This window comes from Xenopus tropicalis, chromosome 5 (assembly GCF_000004195.4).
Source record: "Xenopus tropicalis strain Nigerian chromosome 5, UCB_Xtro_10.0, whole genome shotgun sequence".
NCBI lineage: Eukaryota > Metazoa > Chordata > Amphibia > Anura > Pipidae > Xenopus > Xenopus tropicalis.
Genome location: NC_030681.2, coordinates 21,213,179 through 21,230,498, shown reverse-complemented (window position 1 = coordinate 21,230,498; position 17,320 = coordinate 21,213,179). Strand labels below are relative to the sequence as shown.

The 17,320-nt window shown below is 41.6% G+C and overlaps 1 protein-coding gene across 2 annotated transcripts in view; it reads right to left on the bottom strand.

The window, feature by feature from the left end:
- The window catches only part of ppp1r21 (protein phosphatase 1 regulatory subunit 21), a 36,154-nt gene extending 30,132 nt beyond the window's left edge, over window positions 1–6,022 (bottom strand). The window contains exons 1-3 of one of the 2 annotated variants that reach the window (XM_002935373.5): window positions 4,996–6,022; window positions 1,777–1,845; window positions 594–740 (exon numbers count right to left, since the gene is read on the bottom strand). In XM_002935373.5, coding sequence (XP_002935419.3) covers window positions 594–740; window positions 1,777–1,845; window positions 4,996–5,052 — 273 coding nt within the window. In that variant the 5' untranslated portion in view covers window positions 5,053–6,022. Of the gene's footprint in view, window positions 1–593; window positions 741–1,776; window positions 1,846–1,976; window positions 2,004–4,995 lie in introns of those variants that run through there. The other variant, XM_031902059.1, reaches the window with a different exon arrangement.
- Between the last annotated feature and the right edge of the window lie 11,298 nt (window positions 6,023–17,320).

Sequence of the window (17,320 nt, the reverse complement as noted above, 5' to 3'; positions counted from 1 at the left end):
TTTGGCCCTTTGGCCAAATGACTGGATCGCGTTGACAAATACAGGGTGACATGACAAGGGCTGCATGAATGTGCGGATGCTGTCTGCCATCAGACAGTAGAATCAATCCTTCCCGATTGACATCTGGGCAATTTACAGTCAGATATCAGTTGGATAGGCCCATCAGTAGACCCCATACACAGGCAGATAAGCTGCTGAATCGGTACCTTAAATCTGCCTGCATATGACCACCTTAAAGAGATACCAAGCCCAAAAATTAAACCTTTTTTTATCAGTCATAACTTAAAAGTATTAGCCTAATGCTTTTACATTACCTATCTGACCCCCAATATGAGGGGGCTGCCATATTTGTGCAGCAGGGGTCCATTAGCATTAGAATCTATAACTGACAGTCAGGTTGGCAAAACGGTCAGGTGTAGGAACTTTACTTACAAAAGTGCCAGCATGACTTAAATACAGCAGCACCAGTCCTTAAACATACAAAAGTAACTTTTTATTGCCCTTTAGTTGCCAAAAATCAATTTTCCCCAGCTGCTGATGGAAGCTGCAATCCTCTATATAAAAAGACACAGATGACAATGATATAAACTTGCCTTGGTTTTCTTGCCCTTGGCTTCCATGAGACAGAGCTCCTCCTGCAGCAGCTCCACCCTCTTGGCCAATTGCTGGTTTCTAAATGTCAGGCTGTCCATTTCTTGCTGCTGCTTCCTCAGGGATTGATCCTTCATTTTCAGCTGTTCCTGAAATACATTTGATGAAGGGAACATAATAAAGATGGCAAGAATGACAAGAACAATGTAAACGCTGTCACTGCTGAGTGAGGCTACATTATAAAGTTTAATAGCCACTAATAAGCCCTTTATTTAAAAGACATAATATCCTTAGATTTGCCATATCATGTAGGCAAATGATAAATAATATATGGCTCTACTTTAAATTTGGGCAAATGGGGATTGTTACCCTTGACAATTGTATTGGAGCTCCCAGTCGATCCACTTGGACCTGTGCCTGGGTCACAAATAAGTGGTGGTCATGTTGTAAGGCTTATTCCCCAGAAGAACAGTAGGGATGTAGGTAGCCAGGCCCAGCTCTGCCTCCACACAGTGACAGGGATACTGCAGTTCCCTGTCAGGTCTGCCTAGTTTCTACTAGATAGGGATTGTATGGCATTCACATTGCAAAGTGCCGAGTGGTGCGATCTCTCCTGTTCTGCCTGGTAATGCAGCCAGCAGGAAGTGGAAAGGCTGGCCGGTGGCAGGAAGGGTTTTGGGGAAAAACTGTGCACATTCCTTCAAGATTCAGATGTATTAAAGAAGAAGGAAAGTTACAATCACTGGGGGTGCCAAAATGTTAGCCAGTGATTGCAATCGCTTACCTGAAACCCCTGACCGGTGCTCCTGTTAGGAGCCGACCAGGGGTAAATGCAGGCGAGTGATCCTCTTCCTTCCTTCTTTCACGGCAATCCCGGGGCACACACATGCGCAGTTGAGTTAAAAAGCCGGCTTGTTTGTTACAGTTTGGCTTTTCGCTCTACTGCAGGTGCGTGAAGACCGAAGAAGGAAGTGGGATGCTTATGTATCCTTTGATGCAATATGTTCCCTTTAATGATCAAATACAAACTGAGCTTACTGAGCACTGAATTTAATGCCTTCGACTACACCAAGGTGAAAGGGTTAAACATTCCAGCTAAAGAAAGAGATGTATTCTATAGCATCAGGAACACAACACACAGGGACCCCCATTTACTGCAATGCAAAAAGCAAGTTACAGGCATACCTTTAGCGCTGTTGAGTTGGCCTGCTCATCCACAACTGCCCTCTTCAGCACCTGATTCTGAGCCCGCAGCTAAAAGAAAGCAAATGTCCTTATTACACTACAACAGGGAGCATTTTAAACAGCATATAACACTGCAATAATCATATGACAAACCTGTAAACATATTAGTTACCATGTACAACATGAGGATCAGTACATACCAACGTATTCATTGCTTTGTCGAGGTACTGCAATTATCCAAACTCAGGTACATAAAAGAAGAAGAACGCTGTGCATGGCAATGTTACGTGCTTGATATTTAGAGCCCTACTAAAGACCAAGTTAACTGCACACTGGACCATCAAACAGATCATGCAAGTAACTGATTTATGCCCTGCACTTAGGCAGGGATGCCTTAAGATATAAACATTAACAATGCTGCTCTGTGTTGTGATGGTCAAAGTCTGAAACAAGTAGGTGTTTTCTTAAAGCAGTACTTCACCTTGAAATTAACTTTTCGTACAGGTATGGGATCCCTTAACCCGGGAACCCATTATCCAGAAAGTTCTGATTTATGGGAAGGCCATCTCCCATAGACTCCATTATAAGCAAATAACACCTTTTTCTCTGTAATAATAAAACAGTACCTGTACTTGATCCCAACTAAGATATAATTACCCCTTATTGGGGGCAGAACAGCCCTATTGGGTTTATTTCATGGTTAAATGATTCCCTTTTCTCTGTAATAATAAAACAGTGCCTGTACTTGATCCCAACTAAGATATAATTACCCCTTATTGGGGGCAGAACAGCCCTATTGGGTTTATTTAATGGTTAAATGATTCCCTTTTCTCTGTAATAATAAAACAGTACCTGTACTTGATCCCAACTAAGATATAATTACCCCTTATTGGGGGCAGAACAGCCCTATTGGGTTTATTTCATGGTTAAATGATTCCCTTTTCTCTGTAATAATAAAACAGTACCTGTACTTGATCCCAACTAAGATATAATTACCCCTTATTGGGGCAGAACAGCCCTATTGGGTTTATTTAATGGTTAAATCCTTATTGGAGGCAAAACAAGCCCATTGGGTTTATTCAATATTTAAATGATTTTTAGCAGACTTAAATTGTGGAGATCCAAATTATGGCAGGATCCCTTATCCGGAAAACCCCAGGTCCCGAGCATTCTGGATAACAGGTCCCATACCTGTATATGAAGACAGTGATATTCTGAGAATCTGCAATACATCCTCATTTTTTAAATTATTTAGCTGTCCGACAACTTTTCATTTTGGCAATTCAGGAGCTATCTGGTTGCCGGGGCCCAGTTCACCTTAGCAACCAGGCAGGGCAATGAGTGACCACAAGATAAACAAAAGAGGGTCTGAACAAGAAGATAAGCAATAAAAAGTAACAATAATAGGGATGCAATGAATCCAGGATTCGGTTTGAGATTCAGCCAAGATTCAGTCTATTTCAGCAAAATTTGGATTCGGACGAATCCAAATCCTTAAAATCATATGACTTTTTCACACATAAACACAGACGCTTAATATTTTTCACCATGTGCGCGGCTCTCTTTAACCTTTCTGTGGCCTTATTGCATTTGCAAAGTAAGATTTGGTTTCTGTATTCGGTCAAATCTTTCACAAAGGATTCGGGGTTCTGCCAACTCCCAAAATAGTGGAAGAGAGTTTAAAGTGGACCTGTCACCCAGGCATATATACATGTATAATAAAAGCCCTTTTCAAATTAAATATGAAACCAAAAGCCATTTTTTGTTAACACATCGATGACCATTATAAAAGCATTTAAAAATCCCAGCTGTCAATCATATGTAGGGGATCAGAGAACCATGCCCCCTGTTTCTCAGTCTGTGACATCATCCAGCCTAGCTACAGCCTGGGGGAGGACCCGATTGGCTGGATGCCCCAGTGCATGTCTGGGAGAGGTGTGCTTAAGGTTTGGAGCCAAAAATCTAGGGGCGGGCCCAGCAGTTTATAAAGGGAGCCCCTGTTGTTGTTTGCCAGAGTGAAAGAGATACAGAGTGAGCAGCCAGACAAAGTATTGTGTGTTAAGGTGGCCATACACGAGGCGATTTCGCTCGTTGTGCGATGAACGATTATATCGACAAACGATCGTATGGCGATCAAGTTCCCATACGATATGCCATCCACGGGCAATGATAATTCGGGAAAGATTTCGTCGCATCATTATCGTAAAATACGTACGATCGTACATATACGTACGATCGAATGTCGTTGACTTCCGCTGCTGGCAATCGTGACATGCGCAGAGAACAATTGTTGAAAGACAAATGTCTGACACTCACACCAACTGGCAGATTTTATCGTTAAACGACCAAAATTTTTAAACCTGGCCGATCGATTTTGGGGACGATAATGTCGGCTCGTTTAGTGGGCCGACGATCGTTCGTACACCACCAACTATACGATAACTTAACGATAGCATCGGATCGTTCGGGAATTGGTCGTTTGTAAGTAAAAAATCGGTCCGTGTATGGCCACCTTTAGACTTGAAAGGATAAAAGTCTGCTGGGCTGCCAGGAAGAAATTAGTCCTCTGTGGTATCTCTTGTGTGTGTCCCCTGCTGTGAACAGGTATTGCTCGTTTGCCTGCTACGTGGGAGCAGCCACCTTTATAAAGGGAAGGTACTCTGGGGCAGGTAGCGCTACCTGGGGGGACTAAAGAGCTCTTGGGGAAGGGACTGAACTAACCTAAGGGTTGTGGTTCATCCGGATCCAAGTGGGGATTGGGCATCTATAGAGACTGTCTGTGCCAGCTGTGGATAAACTACATCGGTTCCTCAGAGCAGGATAATCATTTATACATAAAGTGTTAACTTCCAACTCCAACAGTTATATAAAGTTCAACATTTCTGCAAAAGCTGTGTGAGATTATTTCCTGGTGGAGGTGTGTTCCTCAGTGTCCACTAGGTGGAGGCACTGCGCTGTTCCCAGTTCCCAGTATCAATATTACTTTGAGAACACATATCTCCTGACATACAGCGCAATATTAAGTGAATGTGCCAAGAAAGGGTTACACATTTTTATTTAACAGACTAATCTACACCAATCTCTGCATGGCGCCATAGGTAAGTGCACTAGTGCAAACTAGCGCCTATGTTAGCTAACAGCCCTCCCACCCCCTTGGAGGAGAAGTTCTACAATACAATAAGCAATGCAACAACATTGTCTATTAAAAATAGAAATTACCTTTGAATATTCCTGTGCCAGCTTCTGATATTTTCCCTGTAAGTCAGCAGTAGCCATTTTAGGTGCTTGTCAGTAATTCAATGGAGGCTGAAGCACTTGTTTCTGTATGTGGAGATGCTAAAGCTTTGATCTATATCAGGGATGTTGGTCTGGCTGTATGAGGCTGTCTGTATGGGGATGCCCAGGCTATGGTTTTACTGTATGATAGTAAGTTATATCATAATATGGAACCTATAGTGCAGGGGTGGGCAAACTACGGCCCGTTGGTGATATCAATCCGGCCCGCCGAGGTTTGCGTGTCTCGCTGTTATTATGCGCAAATGAAAAGCGGTTTTATGGGCAAAGATTCCAAATATACCGCCAGTGTCAAAAATGGCAGCTGGGCCGCTTCCCCCCCATCACATGGACACCGGCGGCGTCTCTGATTGGTGGGCCCCGGAGTCGCTGCTGCGTGTCAGAGCGCGTCACGGCGGAATCGGTATCGGAAGGACGCGGGTAGGCTGGAATTATTTGTGCTGTAATGGCCAAGGGCAGTCCCGCGTCTGTCAGGCTGTGTGACTTTGTGAGCTCGCAATATCAGCGCCACCTGACTGAGTAGGAGCGATGGGGGTGAGGCAGTACAGTATCCATGTGTGCAGCAGAGAATAACTTCATGGATACTGTACCGCACCTACTCTAAACACATGGATACTGTACTGCCCCCTGCTGGGAATGATGTGCGGAGCTCAGAAGCGGTTTGGGTGTGTGCATGGAGCCTCCCCTACACGGCTCTCACACTGCCCCCATACAGTCCCGCTGTGCCTAGCACAGTCTGACGCACCCAAAGCCGCCTTGTCGGACTCTATGTCTTTCCGCCCAGCTCGGGTATCACACCCTTATACGCAACTTCTCTTCCTCGTCAGCTGGCGGCGCACACACATTGCGTCACACAACAGCGACGTGCCTGCCCCTTGCCTACACGCAGACTTCCGGCCCGTACCGATTACCGCTCGGTGTGACGTCACTGCACCTCCCTTATCCCCCCGCTAGTGCGCGCTATGGCCTGTTAGCCCTGGGTGTGGGAATACGGCCCGCCCTCTTATAGCTCCTGATATACTCTTACCCGGGGAGAGAGTACCTACCTACCTACCTACCTACCTGTATCCGTCTCCCTACGTTCCTAGCTATATATCTGTGTGCCACTATATTGTTACACTTACTGACCCTATATCTCTATCTGTATGTATCTGCCTAACTATCTGTATATATATATATCTCTGTCAGTGTAGTTATTATATTGGGTTGAAAAATCCAACCTATTTTTCTTCCACTTCAGCCACTTCCACTCTTCTTAATCTTCTTAGCGCCCCCCATTTTCTAAACGCTACTCCTCCTACAGTTTTAGGGGTACAGCACCCAAACTCCCCACACATCTTCACCCTATAGCGGAGCAGGCTGCTTGTTCTTTTCTAAGCGATCCCGCCCCCCGTCTTTTTGTGGCGCCGCTCCGAACCCCCCAATTTTCCCATTGACTTTGACAGGGACGATTTTCAAACTGCTGCTACTCTTACAGCTTTGAAGCTACACCCCCCAAACTTGAATGATATAATAATGGGGTCACCCCAAATGACACCACAATATTTTTTGGATGACCCAAAGTGGGAGGGGCCAACAGCAGCCCCCTTTTCTGGGGAAATTGAAACTGCTGGCAAGGCTTTGAGCTTTGAGGCTGCACATCCCAAACTGGAACAGCTTAAGGTGGCCACACACGTGGCGATGGTCGCACAAAAGATTGTACAATCGGCCACACACCGTTCAGGGCTGAAACAGCAGATAAGGAGGTAGAAACAATAGGATTTCTACCTCCTTCTGCCGATTCAGCCCTGACGATCAAAATCTTTAAACCCGCCCGATCGGCGAGTCGTCCGATATCAGCAGCCTCCTGCGATATCGGTCGACTCACCGACTTGCCATACACGCACCGAATATCGTACAAAACAAGGTTTCTTACGATATTATCGGTGCGTGTATGGCCAGCTTTAGTCATTTGCTCTTAAACTTCCCTTTCTAGTTACCTATTATTTTTCTATCTATTTACTTGCTTAACTGTCTCTGTCTATCTATTTGTCTATCTGTATCTTTTTTCTTGTCTGTCTGTATCTGTCTATAATGTCTGTCTATCTGTATCTGTTTACCTGCCTGTCTCCATCTGTCTGAGTATTGAGTATCAGTAGCTGATCAACCTGCCTTTCTCCTATCTATCATCTATCTATCTATCATCTATCTATCTAATAATGGCTGTCTATCTATTTGTGTATATATAACTACCAAACTGTCTATATCTGTCTTTTTATCTATCTACATTCCTAGCTATATATCTACCTACCTAACTATCCATACCTATCTGTATGTCTGTCTGTCAGTAATACTAAAAAACGATAGTGTATAAAAGTAATTACAGTATAATATACTGTTGCCCTGCACTGGTAAAAGTTGTGGGTTTTTCTACAGAAATACTCCTGTAGTTTATATAAACAAAGCCATGGGGGCAGCCATTCAAGCTGGAAAAAAGGAGAAAAGGCACAGGTTACATAGCAGATAAAACGCCATTATATTCTACAGAGCTTACCTGTTATCTGCTATAGAACCTGTGCCTTTTCTCCTTTTTCCAGCTACAGAGCAGCTTATTTATATAAACTATAGGAGTGTTTCTGTAGCAAAACTCACAGCTTTTACCAGTGCAGGGCAACACTCATTTTTGTTTTAATTACTTTAAAGCTATTTCATTTTTTGGTGTAACTGTTCCTCTAAAGTCCCCTTTAAAGCTGAAGTTCCTTGATATTTCCACATGACCCACTTCAGTAAGCCAATAAAAAAATGTTTTTCTCAGTTCTCCAGCGCTGCAGCTGGGGGGGGGGGGGGGGGGCTTTAAACAAGCAAACCATAGAAGGGAAAAAAATAATATATATATATATATATTATTATATAAAAATGATGTATGTACTACAGTCTGGAACAGTAAGTTCACCATTTTCACAGAGACTATGGTGTAGGTGGCTACTGACAAACACATGAGCCTGTAGCGCATATAATGCAGATCCGCAGCCTGTAGTTCTGGTTTCCTATACGCATGTGTCTAAATTGTTACAATCAAAAATGTCCATCAAGTCGATCCAGTAACAGTTGAGATTGGATTTCCTAGCAGGCTTTTTCCACCGTGTTTTCCTAGACTGTCCCCTTCTGATGGCGGCATGTCTGGCACGTCTATCTCTCTTTCTGTTTGTCTCTCTCCGTCTCTCTCCATACAGAGCTGTGGAGTCAGAAGCAAGTTTTGGTACCTGGATTTGGAGTTGGCAAAAATGTAACAACTCCTAATAAATTTATTTAGAAAAACAATCCAATATGTTACAATGTCTTATTTCACATATAATAGTCATAATAAAGTTCCTGTCATTGACTGCACTGAACATGAAATACAGCAGCCCAGCACCTCAGTGGTACCCTAATGTCGTTGTGTCAGTCATGAAATATTAAATACCCCTTTCCATGCCACCGTTTGTCCCAATGTGAGACTTGACCATAGAATGGCAGGACTGGATCATTATCTCCCTGACCCCATGGATTCTGAGAGTGCAAGTGCTGGGAGGTGTTTAAAGGGGAAGTGAAGCCCTGGCAATGCTGTAGTACTTGCAAAGCATCATAAAGTATACTGATAAACTGTGCCCCTGTTGCTTTTTCAGAGTTTTAGTGCGTTAAGTACTTTATCCCATGTCAGATGTTATCAGTAATAATAAACAAGGTTCCTATGTGGCTCATTGCATTTTATAAAATGTCCACAAGGTGTCAGCATTGTATCAGTGAGCTTTAAAACTGCATTTTACAATGAAATAAAATGCAATAGGAAAAAAAGTTAAATGTAAAATGCCTTAATAAGTGTCTTAATTTTTATCTATGTGATCTTATTAAATGTTTAGTACAAGAATTCCTCAGATGTCTCTTTAATCCTGGATTGCTGTATTTGAACTGTTAATAAAGTATTGGCTACATTACCTTTTATAATATATGAGTGATACTTAAGGTGGCCATACACTATAAGAGCCACTCGTTTGCGAGGTCATCAAACCAGCGGATCTTTATGCCCACCTAAGGTGGCATCGGAGTAATTTGATCGCAAATAAGATTCGTCGGAGTGAGGATCACATCAATAAGCTGATGCAGCCCCGATCTGACGGGAAAGTCAAATCTGCCCAATCAAAATCTGACCAATTTTAGGACAGATATTGGTAGAGGAGGCCCATCGGGGTTCCCATACACAGGCAGATAAGCTGCTGAATCTGAAGGACCCGAGTTGGCAGCTTAAATCTGCTCATGTTTGGCCACCTTTAGAGAACCCCTGGGTGACTTCTGATATCCTTTTAATTTACAGTAGGGGGTACATTATCCCTTATACATGAGTGATACTCACCTACTTCCTTTTATATATCCTATATATATTAGTGGCACTCTGTGCATCACATATTTCTAATTTCCCCCTCCTTGTATCCCCCTTTTATATTTCTAAAACCTGGAAGTCCTAGAGGACTGCGTCGGCAGACCAGACTTGTGTTTAGACAGACCACCCATTAATGGGGCCCACAGTAAAATAGCATTAGGGCCCTCTGGAGATAACACCTCTTCATATACAAATATATTATATATAAAAACTTTCCGTGACTGTTAGTGATGAGCGATTTTTTTCGGCAGGCATGGATTCGCAGCGAATTTCTGTATTTCGCCATTGGCGAATTGTTTTGCGAAACTTCCGTGAAAATTTGCAGCGGAAAAATTTGTCGTGCTTCTTTATTTTTTCTTGCGTGTCAAATTGGGCGCGGTCGCGTTACAATTGGATGTGGTCGTGTCAAAATTGGACGCAGTTGCATCAAAAAATGCACGAAAAATTGCGTGACAAAATCGCTTTGCAAATTTTTCGGCAAAACGGGACAGATTCACTCATCACTAGTGACTGTTCATCTTCTACAGTTATGCCTCTGTCCACTGAGATTAGTATAGGATATTATAGGACTAGCCAAGTTAGCTAGTTAATGCCTCCATCTGTCAGGGAAAGGTTACCTTGCTCATTCATTGTTCCAGTGAGAAGGGCTGACCATCCAGGCCGGGCCTATTGTCTCTTTCCCCAGCTCTAGGATCCACGTACAGCCTTCCCATAGCAACTAGGTGAGAACGATGGAATGTTCAGCCGAGGAGGAACAGATGGGGGACCTGGGAGCATTTCTGCTGCAGAGCAGAGGAATTACAAAGATTGCTCAGTGTGGTACCAGATATAGCACAAAAGGTATAAAAGTCAATTTTAATTGGATTAATTAGTTCCTAACAGGTTTTTGTACATAATGGAAAGCCTAATTTTAGAATGCTGACGTGTCATGGATAAAAATAGCATTTATATAGCTCTAGCATGAATGGTATAACATCAGATGGCGAGCGCTGACTCCCGTTGCCTAGTGACTGCATAATGTGGGATGCTGCCATCATTCATTCCCCTAACTGTCCGGCTCTCTGGCACTTTCCTCTCATAAATGGCTTCTGTGCATCCTAAAATCATGGGGCTTATTTATTAATGTAAGTGCAACTTGCTGGGAACAAATGCACACAAATAACTGGGGGTTTTACACAAAATACAGGAGGCTTTAGCCATTTGCAGTACGGGTATGGGATCTGTTATGCAGAATGTTTGGGACGTGGGGTTTCCAGATAAGGGGTTTGGATCTCCATACCTTAAGTCTACTAAAAAATACAATAAATAAACCCAATAGGATTGTTTTGCGTCCAATAAGGATTGATTATATATTAGTTGGGATCAAGTACAGGTACTGTTTCATCACTACAGAGAAAAAGAATCATTTTAAAAAAATTTAATTATTTGATTAATCAATTTATTGACATTATTTAATTAGTCAATGGGAGATGGCCTTCCTGTAATTTGGAGCTTTCTAGATAACCGTTTCTGGCTAATGGATCCCATACCTGTACTGTGTAATATGAATGAACAAGAATGAAAAGAGAAATGTGAATGACTGTAATGGCATGTCGGTAAGAAAGGACAGATGCCCTTGTATAGCAGTGTGGTGTCAGCAAGGGATTGTAGGCGATTGTAAGCAAAAGCTCTGTTAATAAACCTCAAAGAATTTGGCTAAAATGCTGTATTTTATATACAGGTATTGGACCCTTTATCCAGAAAGTTCCGAATTACGGAAATGCCATCTCCCACAGACCCCGTTTTAATCAAATAATTCAAATTTTTAAAAATGTATTTTTTTCTCTGTAATAATAAAACAGTACCTGTACTTGATCCCAACTAAGATATAATTACCCCTTATTGGGGGCAGAACAGCCCTATTGGGTTTATTTCATGGTTAAATGATTCCCTTTTCTCTGTAATAATAAAACAGTACCTGTACTTGATCCCAACTAAGATATAATTACCCCTTATTGGGGGCAGAACAGCCCTATTGGGTTTATTTCATGGTTAAAGGATTCCCTTTTCTCTGTAATAATAAAACAGTACCTGTACTTGATCCCAACTAAGATATAATTACCCCTTATTGGGGGCAGAACAGCCCTATTGGGTTTATTTCATGTTTAAATGTTTCCTTTTTGTTTTTAAAACCATAATTAAAATTACGACTGTGAAGATTGTCATTCATCCAGGTCATGGTATATCTAGTATTAATAAGTCTAAAGGTCCCCATACACGGGCCGATTGTAGCTGCCGATTCAGCAGCTTATCGGCCTGTGTAGGGGCAGAAACGATGGCCATACCCGACCGATATCTGGCCTGAAATTGGCCAGATATCGATCGGGCAGGTTAAAATGTTCAGTCGGAACTTCTTTCATATGATCTGGTCATGCCCCCACATCGCTAAGTTCTGGTCAGCAGTCACTCAATACCTATCAAACAACCTAGCCTTCCCCAATGTGACTGCACCTGAAACCTGCTTGCTAGGAGTCCTAGACAACATAATTGCCCAAAACAGCTCCCGGATACGCTACAGAATATTACTGTTCTATGCAAAAAAAACAGTCGCTATGCATTGGATGGGCCCTACCCTGCCCACCATTACAGCCTGGAAGAATTTAGTGAATGTGGTTGCCCCTCTGTATAAACTCACGTACGAAATTAGGGGCGCACCTGACAAATTTGACAAAGTCTGGGGCCCTTGGTGTGATCTAGAGGGTAACTGAACAATCCTGCTCCCAGTTACATGATAAGCCCCCCAACGTCCTCCCAACCTGTTCTCCCATACCCTGAGTACATAAGTTCAGTAGGGGGATGGATCCAAGATGTGGGAATTACTACCAGTTACATACTCTGTAATGCTATACCTATCCACTCTGTATTGGTAACAAATCCTAAAGGTAGACCTGGAAAAGAAAGACTAATGTGTCTTCCTCATTGCATTGTTAAATGTGATATTTTGTCTTTTGTTTGTATGAAAAGTTAATAAAATACACCTTTGAAAAAAAAAGAAAAATATTATGTACTTAAATTACAGTAATGTACTACAATAAAATACAATTTTCTTTGGGAAAAAAAAAAAAAAAAAAAAATGTTCAGTCGGAACAGACTGCCCCATTGCCACCATTATAATTCGGGGCCAAACGATCGTATTAGCCTACGCGTCCTCGCCAAGCGAGCGAATCTTCACGTGTATGGGGACCTTTAAGCAACTGGACTTGTTAAGTAATCATTGAAGACGTTTCACTACTCATTCGAGCAGCTTCTTCAAAGCATATTATACATAATTAAAATTCCTGATTTTTAGCGCATAAAATGTTTTGAATCACGACAACCCCTTAGTTTAACTGCAGAGACACGGAAAACGCCACCACTCTTGAATGTTATAAAACAAAAGTTTATTTTGCAATACTTTTATCAGAATGAATTGCATATCTTTGGTAAAAATAAACTTTATAAACATTTCCATTAGCAGAGGTTAGCATACAAAAACTAAACATCTGTAAACTATCTTTATGTTTGTGGGTGGGGGGGGGGAGGAATGGTTTAACCAATGGGCAGAAAACAAAATGAGGGGTACGGGGGTCATTCTCGTATAACCTACTGGCAGTTCAGCTATGTAACCCTAACAGAAAATAAAAGTATCGGAATATTAACAATCAGCTTACATTGATCACAATTTTTTTTTTTTTACTTCTTTTTACACTTTTTAAATAAATAGTCGATACAATGAATTGGCAAATCACAAATGGTTTTATATCACTATAGGATGGCAACATAATACTTTTTAACTTAAGCAATTACTTTAGATCAAAAAAAAAAAAAAAAAATAATAAAGTGATACAAAGAAATAATGGCACTGGCAGAAAATGATAAAGAATTTCCGTGGCCGCTCTGGGGAGCGCCGATGCACGTCTACATATATATATTCCAAAAAAAGAAAAAAAAAATTGATAATCAAACACAAAATTTAAATAAATATTTAGTATATAGTCTTTTTCCCTGTTTGCTTCCTTAATGTCTTAAATGTAAATTAAAGCTTAAAAAAAAAAAAAAAAATAGCAAATATCTTGACATAAGCACTGAATAAATGTCATGATTGGATAATTGTTTTTACCATTGCAGAAATGGACTCGGTTAAAAAGATGGTGAATAAAGATGCTCCTGGCACCCCATTGAGTAATATAATGCTATACACAGGGGGGCATATTTATTGTAGTGGGTAAGCCAACGTCACCAGTGATGTTGCTCATAGCAACCAATCAGATCACTGCTTTTGTAGGTGAATGTTTAAATCTAATTACACGCTATAATAAATATGCCCCATACAGCGTTTGTAAGGAGCCAAAGCTGGAGAGAATATTACTCTGGAATATAGTGAGTTCTCCCCCCATATTAGTTCAGCATCATATACTCATTGATTATGGACTGGCAGCCCCTTCAACATGATCCATAAATATTAACGCTCCCTCTCTGCCACCTCTAGTAACAAATCAGCCCTGATGTTAAAGGGATACTATTACTTATGAATCTACTTGTTACCCAGTTGTATAGTTGCCTATGTTACAAAGCATGATTTCTTTAAGTTTGTTAAAGATTCATTAAAGAACCAACATAATGGGTCAGGACTGCATACAGAAATATATTATATATACATACAGTGTGATATTAATCCTTTTATATAGGAATATGCAACACAGTATTGGGGTAATGCAATAAAAAGGTCTAACGTTTGTCTGCATCTAGTACTAATAGCAACCAATCAGATGTGTGTTTTCAAGAGGTTGACCAGAAAATTGTGCCTGTTGCACTAGGATAGGGTAGACCATTTTCCATACAGTGATGTTTACACGTGGCTTTTAACCTTATTATGAGCTAAAGGGGCCGGGACAGAAGTTGGGTATCAAAAGAGAGCCTGACCCCCAGAAACAGACTTGAAACCATAGGTCTATTACAAGTTAGAAAATGAACGCAAAGACCCTATTGGTTGCTGCACTTGTGCAATTAGCATCAGTCTTTGTAAATCAGCCTTTTATGGTTATCTCTTTCAGGCTGCATGAGGGTTTTTGTAGCAAACATAAGCAATTTTAATGCACTTCCCCTTCAACTTACGTCTACTGACACCAACCATTGCCAGACACAGGCAGTGTTTTTACTTCTTTTTTGAAGACAACCCTTGAAGTCCTGTTATTCGTGCTTCCCATTTAATCCCCATTCAGGCAGGACAGACCCAATTTGTGAAACTGAAAACAATAGGGATGTTTGGGGCAGATAAGGCAGTGCCTGCAAAGGTTTCCAAATAGGAATTCAGGCAGGTATTGACACAATAAAAAAAGCAAAGAAACAAATCTTATCTATTTGGATAACTACAGGAGAGGGTTTAGGGCTCTGGCACACGGGGAGATTAGTCGCCTGCAACAAAACTCCCTGTTCGCGGGCGACTAATCTCCCCGGATTGCCATCCCACCGGTGAAAATGTAAATCGCCGGTGGGATGGCATACGCGGCGGCGCGATTTCAGTGAAATCGCGCAAGTTGCCTTGAGAGGAATCTTGCGCCGCTGCGTATGCCATCCCACCGGCGAATTACATTTTCACCGGTGGGATGGCATTTGGGGGAGATTAGTTGCGGGTGACTAATCTCCCCGTGTGCCAGAGCCCTTAAGGTTTTCTTAGAAACTATGATAGTATCCCTTTAACCTTGTTTAAAGTATAAGAAAAGTGCCATTCACTGGGGGTGCCAAGAGTTAAGGGCTCACCACAGAAAATAACTGCCAACCTGGGGCCCATGCACCTGCATTACTCTCCCCTGAAAAACAAACAGGCCTTGGGATCTTTTATCTGAGCATTGGGCAGCCATCTTCAATGATTTCCCAGAAACCTCTTGTGAGTGTCCAGGCCTGTTTATACATGCAATATAGAATTCCCAATGTTACTATATGGCACGTGCAAACAGTTCTGCACACCCGCAAGGGGTCCCTGAAGATGGTGGAGCTCAGAGGAGATGTGCAGCAATTAGGCACCCCCAGTCAAATGCACTTTCCTTGTCCTTTAGAAAAATCTAGCAAAGTGTTTATCTTACTTAAGATACAAGGATTCAAACTTTTCAGGGCACCGAGGCCTCACAATACACCTATATACACTGAGAAAGCTGTAACAAAATAATGGGGCATTACAATTGTGTGGGATGAAGGAAACAACAACAAAAGAAAATCACCATAAGGGAATCTGCAGCCAAAACCCAAGGTACAGCTACATGAACCCCATCTGGGGTAAGGAAAGGGCAAGGATTAACTACTGGAGTAATGAAAATATCCTAAAGATTTAAGATACCAAATGCTCTTACAGATACATGAAACATACAGCGGCATCACATGAATAATGATACATGCACCAAACATACCGGGCAATATTGGATGGAACATGCATGTGGCATGGACACAGCACTTATAGGGAATGTTCCTCACAGGAAGCAATGTGCTTACATGCCCCGCAGTGCATTCTGGGAGCACGAGAATGGCGCCGCCGCCAAGAGATAATCCGCATTATAAATACTGCAGATATTTATGCTTTAATGCTACGCAAAGAGCTGCCACTTTTTAGCACATGGGGGGGGCTAATAAATCAGTCACATGAAGGAAGCACATGGGATTGTATAGGCACAAGTGTATTAAATAGGATGCAAAAACAAAAAGAATAAAATACCTTCATCACTGTCTCACTGTAATATCTGGGAGTGGCCTCACAAATGACATCACTAAAAGAAAAGCAACAAACATTGGGAACTTATTTCCCAGTTCTGTCAGTCTTTCTGGTTCATATTGGAGCTTTAAACAGAACAACCTTCCTACACAAAAGGTAGTTCCCCTATAGCTGGGGGGTTTGGGGCAAATATTTAGCTACACAGGGGGCCTATTTATTATGCTGTGTAAAACAAAATTGTCAAAAAAAACTGTAAAAAGCGGTGTAAAACATTTATCATGGAGTATATTTTTACACTGAACACGAGATTTGATGTCATTATTTTCAGCGGAAGTCTAAGGGCGCAGAGACGGGGCGATTGGTCACAGCAGTTTTACAAATCTAAGCGCACCGCTAAAGTAGCCAAGACTTGTACCCTTGGCGGTAAACCGGGGCGGTGTGTGGCAAATTTAGTTGCTGTTTGTTTACACCGCACAATAAATCTGCCCCTTATTGTGGAAAAAGCAACTGCTGCCTATTCTTCCCCAGTCTGAAGCTGCCCATACAGGTACCAATAGAACTGTACAAAATAAAGATTTGTATGATTAATGGTACGTGTATGGTGGATCATGATCACAACTGATATTTATGTACCCAAATGGAACAACAGTTTTAAACAATTACATTGGAAATGTTGGTGTTGGAAACTTATTCTGGCCATTCTTATGATAAAAACATTTCTTATTTTATTTCCTGTGATTCTTCCTTTAACCCCAATACCTTCCCCCCTCACCATTAGAAGAAGTTAAGTCTGTATAGCAAGCCCCCCCTTTTTCCCAACTGCAGATAAGATTGTGCCCTAGATTTACAGACAAAGAATTCATTCCCAGCAATAGTTCCAATGAACTAGGAAGATAAAGAATGAGAGTACTTTCAGTTTTACTGTTTTTATGAAATCACGACAAACCCATATTTCTTAAGGAAAGCAATAGGCAAAGGATACATTGTTCCTTTAAATATAGTTCCATAAAAGAAAGAAGAAAAAAAAAACAAACATGGTAGAAAGCACCACTATGATTCACACATGGCAATTTGTAGCGGCTACAAAGAGACTTCCATTGTTTTCTACAGGGCAAAATACTGCAACCACATAT